Here is a 9,042-nt window from a genome sequence, read left to right on the forward strand (position 1 = left end):
TTTTGATATTAGCAGAACATTCAAGAAGAACCACCACAACGTTTACTCTATTCACTTTTAATTATTCACTGTAGAAAAAAAACTAGTTACTTGTTTCACAAATCATTTTTCAAATAGAAAAGACATAAAGTCACCATTGAAGTTGTCTTAGATTTTCGTAAAAAAATCTTAACTTTGCAATTGTCCTATCACCCCACTAAATAATTTTGAACATATATTATTATACCATTTTTCGATCAGCCCCAAATCTTAAGAAGCAAGTGAATTCACACTTCAATCATTACATGACACGTGTTAATTTAATTAAAAGTAATTTTTTCATTTTAAATTTTTCCTTTATCTTTTTCTTTCTTTTTCTTTCTCTCTTACTTTTTGAATTTTAATTTTGATATATCTTAAATTTCATTTCATCTTCCATCTCCCACTTTCAAGTGATTCATCCCTTCATTTCTTTTTTTTTCTTCATCTCCCACCCCCATATCAAATTGAAAACCACTTCCATTTTCTTCATTTTTTTTTTCTTCTTCTTCTCTGGTCAAATTCTTTATAAAATTCATACTATTATTTAGACTTTATTGAATTATTAATGACAAAATTAATAATTTTTTAAGAAAATTTAAAATTTTGAAGGTACCATCAACTACTCATTTTTCATATATATTAGAAATGATAATTTTAAAAGAATCAGTTAATTTTCTCAAAAAATGAAAGAACTTAATTGAAATCGAATAAAAAACTATATGATACTTTCTAATCATCATGAAATCTAATGAGTTTATCGAATTGTTCGAAATGTAAGAAAATATTTAGACAAAATTTTAAAACCAAAAAGTAAAACTAATAGTAATAATAAAAAAAAAGGATGGTGAAGTTGTCATAAAAATGGTGATATTGAAAGTAAGAAGTTCCAATGAATAGAGATGACAATGAATTTTTGTAAAGAAAGAAGAAAAAATAAAAAGGAAAAATGTTAAAATAATAAAAAAAATAAGAAAATATATTTTCTAATAAAATACTTGTAAAAATAAAATCATATTAGTTATTTTAGGCTGTTCACTCTCTTTGAGAGAGTGCACACCACTCTCTATGTGGTATGGACGAAAAATTATGTAATTATACATGTTCAAAATTGTTTAGTGGGGTAATAGGACGGTTGATGTCTTTTTAAAAATTCGAAACAACTTCAACGATAACTTTATATTTTTTCTCTTTTTCAAAATCAAACACTAAATGTTAATTAGTATGAGTATTGTAATAAAATTTTTATATTAATCGTTATATCTTAAGGGACGTGCGTGTTACTATGAATCCTCCACAAACTGACTTGCAAGCTTAACAACATATTCACAAACAGGAGCTTTTGTGTTATTTGTTTATGTGCCAAGTGTGCAAATTTGTAGCATATCATAGATTTAAATAATCTAGCAATTTCAGTTTAGGTACTTCAGAATAGATCTACATGTAATTAGACGAGGCAAAACTACAACTTAAAACTTTCATCTGAGAAACAAATCTTTTGGTTGAAATGGCAGTCCTTTTGTTTCACCACCATAAAGCTTAAGACATACTAATTGACTAATCAACCTGTTCACGTCAAAACATAAAACATTTTAACCAAGACATAATGACACGATGTGTTTTTATGCAACGATAGGTATGAATGAGAAGCTGAATCTGGAAATAGCAATTGAACTTCTCTAGTAGTTGCATAGTTGGCCCCTAAAACACACACACAATCAGAATCACAAGTCTGGTGATGCATGTTTTAGAGTTGCTAACAAGAATATCTTGAGTTGTGCCTTGTCAAAGCAAATTCTTTTCTTTTGATCCAGTAGTGCCTTGTCCAATACCACATGAACATACCATGGCTCAGTAGTTTCTGTCATTGATCTTTCAAAACTTTGTTTAGACCATCAAAAACACTCTGTAAAGTAGCATCCTCCACGATGATGACCTTATCCCTGGATTTCGACCCTGAACCTATAGAAACTTGTCTTTTTTTGACCCCCACAACCTGTCCAAAATGAAGTCAAATTTTACCCAAGGAAACATAGCTTCTGTTCATGCTAAACACAAGTAACACGTATACAAGGAATTCGAGTTAATTTTCATCTGAACACTACTGAGAATGTCCCGTCTGCTACAATCTTAGCCAAAACAATTTCAACTGGCTGTCTTGGTAATTGGTTTCCAAGTCTATATCGGAATATCAAACGAACAGTTATAGGAAAGCAGGAAATTACTTCTCTTTTTCACCTTTTAGCAGTTTATCAGAGGCTGGTACCAGATAATGGAAGAACAAATAAGAACAGAAAAGATGCTTTTGTAAATGTAAAGAGATAATACGAATGATAAAAACCAAAATAAATAAAAACGGATTCCCTAAGCAATTGTCTTACCAAATTGCTAGTTAATCAGACACCAGAAGCTCCCTATGACTACTTTCCCAGAGGATATGTAACCAAAATTTCATTTTATCAAAATGGACTCCGCAGAAATTTCATTGAGGGTCAAGACATTCACTCCATCCATGATCTATATATGGTATGTCAGCAGATAACTTTACATTTTTTTATATCCGAGAAATCCCCAAGTACCAGCGGCACAAGGTTCAAAACTCGGTGTATAATTGGCTCCCCTCTATCCTTTACCACTTAAATATCAGGTTTTTGTCTATGGCAGGGTCAACCTCATGAGGTGCGCTTGTTACACTCTTGCCACCAGACCAAAGCCCTGGGGGCGACAGAATGTCAGTTAATTAGGATCCTTGCTTCCTCAATTCGCAAGTAGCTTCCCTCTCCAAGATCCAAAGAAAGAAGGAAGAGACTAGTATTCCCAGCTTCCTTATTAAGACAAACCAACTCAAGATGAAAATCATCCACGAGAAAAACAGAAGGGGTTACTTTTACTAGTGTAATCGTACTAAACTTATATTGCAGGAAAGTAATAAAACTAAATTATGTAACCAAAAAGTATCAACTATTCTTAAGTATCTCAGAAAATCAAAAGCCCTATAAAACCATTGAACCGAGAATAAACGATCTACATAAGTTACCACATAAGTATTAAGTAAACATTGCCTAAGTACACATTGCCATCAGAATTTTTTTCCTATGCAATAAGCCCAATTATTTTTTTACTTTCATCCTCATCTTTTTCCTCACAGAAAACTGCTTGAAATGCTAACTGAGATATGTCCTACAGCCGGCAGCTAATGTCTTTAGATCTACGACCCTCACCCTTTTCTCTTTCTTTTGAAACTTCTACCTCATGGAAATCCATTCAAAAAGTAATACCCCAAAATCTTCTCTAAATGGAACACACTAAATCTTAATTCAGTTCTCTGGGGCTTGCAAATTACTATGTCACTATCGCTGGAGTTGTGGCTTAAAGGTTATTCCATCACCCTCTTCCCTCTTTGTCTTCGTACCACTTCTTTATAGATTAATAAATTTCTTCTATATAACCATTGTTGGATCTTTCACTTGTCCATATAATTACTTTAGGTAGTTTTGTTTCCTTCAGCAATGCTGTGTGAAAAATATTACTAGTACTAATTAATAACTTGAAAAAAATGGTAGTAAGTATTTTTACTTATTATTAATTTTATTTTTAACTCAACAAGGATCTTGATAAAGTTAGCCAGCACTGGCTCCATTTTTTCGGTGTTACTTCTCCAGTTTTATGTTCCAACTCCATTGGTATGCAATCACCAAATATCTAACCTTCCAGCCAAGGGCCAAGGCCCTCGCCCCCCTCCCCGGTTCAAAGATGTTGCTTGGTTATTCATAAGGCTGTCAAAAGCTTGCTTAAAACGCGCTTAAGCCCTAAACATAGATGCAAAATAGGATGGCTTACTTATGCAGAACTTCAGTGCAGGCACCAAGTAGCTAAAACATGCACCTCATCGCCCGTGGATTCCAACCTAAAGAGAGCGATACAAAACACAAAACAATTCACCTTATTAATAATTTTCATTTCCTTGGCCAATAGATTGCTTGTTTCAATTATTACTATTATTCTTGAACTACATATATATATATTTCATATCATACTTTCTATTTTTCCTTCAACGTGGCCTTTCTCTTTAAATTCTGAGTTCATTTGCTCTCTGAGGTTAAAGCTCTGATATACAGATACTTTAGCTCTTGTTTCACCTATCATCTTTGATAACACTGGAACTTCATCAGCCACAATGTGGTCTGATGTAGTAGCACTTATTTGGCAATTTTAGCTCATGTGTAAACTGATACAGATATTCAGATGCAGGGTTAGTAATATTTTTACGGTTCTGATTGTCTAAGCTATAAAGGATAAGTGAGGTACTCTTTCGTTACAAAATCTAGGGCGTCTGGACATAAAAAATGTGGAATTAGAAAGAAATAAAAAAGTTAAAACATGGTATTTGAAAATTGGGGTTGGATTTCAACAAAAATATTGAATTATTATGAGTGATCTAGAATGGGAAATGTGCAAACAGGTATTTGTATTTTTTTAAAATTCCCGGAATGTTACGAGATTCATATAGTAATAATTCTATGTCCATACATGATCCCCAAATACAATTCCGGAAAAAGAAAATGAAACATCAATACAATTAATTTTAGGTTTAACGGGGAGAAATCAAGGGGAAAAACTGCTGAACAAATTGAATGAAACTGCAGTGATGTTGTAGAAGCACATACTACCCTAGATGAATAATGAATGAAAAGATAAGACTTACGGAGCTTATGTAATCGATAAGTGCAGCATTAGCTTCACCATCTTTAGCAGGTGCGTCAATTTGGACCCCAACAGCATCGTCATTCAAGTCAGTTACGGTGGCTTGTTTGGAGCCTGGCTTGGCATGGATGGTGATGGCGACGGAGGAAGGAGGAACGGCACGAATACATGCTGGAAAGCTGGAAGTTGAAACTGCCGGCGCCGGTGATTCGGTTGAGTTTTTTTTAGCTTTGGTTTTCTTTGAGGGAGGCATCAGGATGGGCGATCTAAGGGAAAGAGGGTTACCAACAAAAACACCTTTTCCATCCCAATTCTCATTACTTTACTTCACATCCTCACTAAAACCATTTGTCTAACTTTTTAAATACAATTGTATTTAACAATAGTAATGTGTATATATATATTTATATATATGTATAATATTATATATTATATTATTTCCTATATTATTATTATTATTATTATTATTATTATTATTATTATTATTATTATTATCTTCTATAAAAAAGAGAGTTATTAATAACTTGTTTGACATTGATGTTGGACTCTCAGAAATATTTATTGACAAAAAATATATTTTTATGACAATATTAAGTGTTTGATAAATTAATAAAAATGATTTTAAATAAAAGCTAAACCAGTAAAATATCTTTATGGAAAAATTAAGTATTTGACAAACAAAAGTGGTTTTAAATGAAAGCTAAACCAGTTTTTTTGCTATTAGAAACGAGCTAAAATCAAGCTGAAAAAAAGTTATTTTCTTTTAAATTAAAATATTTTTTTCATATATACATATTTATCAATATATCACTTATTCATTAATTAGTATATCTCATAAGTTTGCTTAATTTCATTTAAGAATTTTATTTTTTATTTTTATGTAATAAAATTTTATAATTTATTTATGTTTATATAATATTGTCTTGTATATTATATTATATTATTTATTTATTATTTTAAAGAATTAGAAAAAAAAGGTAACAACAATATTTTTGCAAAATTAAAAAAAAAAGAGGAAAAAATAACAATTAAATATAATATTGATTGAAAATTGAAATATGTAGATTTTAATTTAGTTATTTTATAATAGATATTTAAAATTGGTTTCTTTTTTAAAAGAATCGTAATATATTATAGGGAAAATTGTATGAAATAGCAAACTATTAATTTAAATTAAATGTAATAGCCATAGTTTATTTTAAAATTGTAATTCTCAGCAATCATCTCCTTTTTTTTCCATCTGATTTGGTATACAATTAGCCATTTTCGGTATACATTAGTTATTTTATACAATTCGGTACAAAATGTATAATTTGCGTTCGTATTTATATAAAGTGAGAGAAAAAGTGTATATACATATACAAATACATATATTTTCGTCCTATACACTTATACTTATGCAAATTCAGATTTTGTTTTCCAATATTACCATGTATAAATGAATTTATACAAAACTAAACAATTGTATAAAATTGAATGTTTGTAACAAATTATACAAACTAAAAGCTCCATAACAAACATAAAATTTGTTATGTAGCGCAATTATGCAGACTATAGCTATAACATACAAATATGATTTTTTATGTTTGCTATCTGTGAAAGTTGTTCATTATTAAAAGTACATTCATAGTTGTCGGTTTTTATAACTTGAATTTCTTTGAAAAAATCAATTGTTTATGGAAGCACTTTTCAAATGAATTAGTCAAAAGCAAAATACTATACTTTTTTCAAAAAGACTTTTTTGAAAAGCCATTTTAATAAAATACTTCTAAAAATAAGTTTATAAGTTTTTAATTTACATATGAAAAAAAATAATATATTTCTAAAAATAACCCTTATATCTTGATATATTTCAATTTTATTTGTACCTTGCATCTTCATAGTGAACGATAAGAAGACAAGACTCGAAGATATAGTAAAGACAAGATTAAGGCAGGGCAAGCAGCAGCCCACACAAGCATGGGTCCTGCAGTTAGATTGGGTCATGATAGTCTTGCCTTCGATGATTCCGTTGTAAGTTCATAACATTATGGTTACTTCCTCCTAACAGTTGGGTAGGTAAGAAGAGATTAGGCGTGTCAAGAAGTAAACATCATGAAATAGATGCTATTATTTCACTTTTCATCAATGCTTTTTAATTGCTCTAGCAGTTCTGTATTGTAAATTAAAAGTTTACTTCTGGTTTGTGCTAGAAAATAAGCCTATTCTAAAAACGTACATTATTGTCCTGGAGGGTTATAATAAGAACTTAAAATCAGTTTCATATAAATGGAAAAATAAGTTAAAGCAATTTGAAATGTAGGGTATTGTGTGAAATCGTGAAAGTTGTTTACTTAACCTTGCCTGTTGTGCAATGTTAATAATCATGACTGCTCGTTGGCCTAGTTCTCTGGTGTAAATTGAATGTTGTAAAGTAGAAACTAACAACAAACTGATGTCAGTAAAAAAGTTGTACAAATATAAATTTGTTTAAATCTCAAAATTTCAAAAATAGGAATATATCTATATTCTAGTCTAAAGGTGCAAAAGTACAATTTCCTCACCGAGAAGTTAGTTGCAGGATAGTTGTAGCCAATATTAATTTTGTTCCATATTGTGGAGCTGATCATATTTTATTTTGAGATGGTGGAAGATAGGGATGGAAATGAGGTGGGGCGGGTTGAGTTTAATCCGCATAATTTTTAATCCGTCCCGCCCCGCATTACAACTTTTTTGCATTTTCAACTCGTCTTACCCCGTTCCACATAGATCCGCCTCACATAATTTTTTAAATATTTTTCTTCTAGTTAAGTTTGATAACAAAATATCATAGAAATTAAGAAATTAATTTTTTCATTAAGTTGTATTAATTTAATAGGATAGTAACTTAAAAATTTATTTTTTAGAGGTCAAATACAAAACATGTAAAATATTATATTATTTATTATTGAACTATTTTCATTTACTACCTTGAATATGTTAGTAGTTTTAAAGAAATTATTTTAATAAATAATGGTCTATCACTCTTATAACATGTAAGAAGTTAAAATTAAGTTTGAACCCGCATAAAATCACATATACCCGCAACCAGCCCCGCCCCACATTAATTTTTAAAAAGACCACTTCAAACATCCGCGTCCCACCTGCCCCCCTACAACCTTAAATCCACCCCGCCCCGCATCCTCCCCATTTTCATCCCTACTAGAAGACTTACAAGGATGCTCTTTGGATGATTTCGTCATAAACAATATTATGTGTACAACGATCGTCACAGTTAGCTGCTGGTGTGGGCAGGCGAATGAATAATTTAATAGAGTTTGAACATTTAGCTCTTGATAAAACAACATTAACTTGATTGAGTGAAAAAAACATATTTTCGTAAGCAACAAAAATCAAGTGTTTGACCTTGTGCCTTATTTATATTCATATCATCGCATAGTTTAGTGGAAAATCGTCTATGTTTAAAAGAAACTAGTAATCTTTCATCCCCTGACTATAATAGTGGTATTCTTGAAATGAATACATGTTTGTTTTTAAAATCACATGTTGTTGTTTTAGCACCGATAAAATGTTTTTTAATATCACAACATGTTGATCGTATACCATTACATAAACCTTCATATTGATTCAAATTTCGTAGTAATATGATGGGACAATTTTCTTTCAAAGTTAATTTATAAGGAGACAAACCAACAGGATTCAAACTGTGTAATAGATTTTCATATTGGGTTTGATAGTTAATCTCAATGGTTTTGTGAATGGCAACAAATGTAGTTGCTTTCTCTGAAAACTTTGCAATAAGCATATTGTTGATTTTATTTACAAAATACGTCTTTGTTGTTAGGATGACACGTGAATCTACAGAAGAAGGATGTGTGTAAATTTGAACATATCATAATAAATAATGTATCAAACGATTCTTTTTCAATTGTAAAAGGAACAATCAAAGAAGATGGAAGCTTATTTTATTTTTAAGATTGACTCTCTCTTGTGCATTTCCAATTTTTATCAAGCAATCACAAAAAGAAGGGTGTATTTTTGCTCGCATATTTTTAGATAATTGAAATTTTCATGTGTGTCCCAAATGATAGAGTATAATATACATTGATTAATGAAATCTTCTTCTTTTTTTTCATTATGAACAACTGGAAGTGATTGTCTAAAGTCTCCTCCAAAGACGACGACTTTTCCACCAAATAGTATGTCTGTATTCATAAGATCTTTTAAGATCCATATTAAAAATTTCAAGCATTTTCTTTTTAGCCATAGTCACTTCATCACATACAATTAATTTTGCCTCGCGAATGAGAGAGCAATTAAATTTTGTTTAGTGATGTTACA

General features: G+C 30.5%; 1 protein-coding gene across 1 annotated transcript; it reads right to left on the reverse strand.

Annotated features, from left to right (window-relative positions):
• Nucleotides 1–1,387: 1,387 nt before the first annotated feature.
• On the reverse strand, nucleotides 1,388–5,073 carry LOC107012851 (UPF0235 protein C15orf40 homolog). The gene is made up of 2 exons (XM_015212793.2): nucleotides 4,724–5,073; nucleotides 1,388–2,014 (listed from the first exon to the last, which is right to left on the reverse strand). The coding sequence occupies exons 1-2, from the start codon at nucleotides 4,973–4,975 to the stop codon at nucleotides 1,883–1,885; spliced, it is 384 nt and encodes a 127-aa protein (XP_015068279.1). The 5' UTR covers nucleotides 4,976–5,073; the 3' UTR covers nucleotides 1,388–1,882.
• Between the last annotated feature and the right edge of the window lie 3,969 nt (nucleotides 5,074–9,042).

The sequence above is a fragment of the Solanum pennellii genome, chromosome 3 (assembly GCF_001406875.1).
Source record: "Solanum pennellii chromosome 3, SPENNV200".
Taxonomy (NCBI): domain Eukaryota; kingdom Viridiplantae; phylum Streptophyta; class Magnoliopsida; order Solanales; family Solanaceae; genus Solanum; species Solanum pennellii.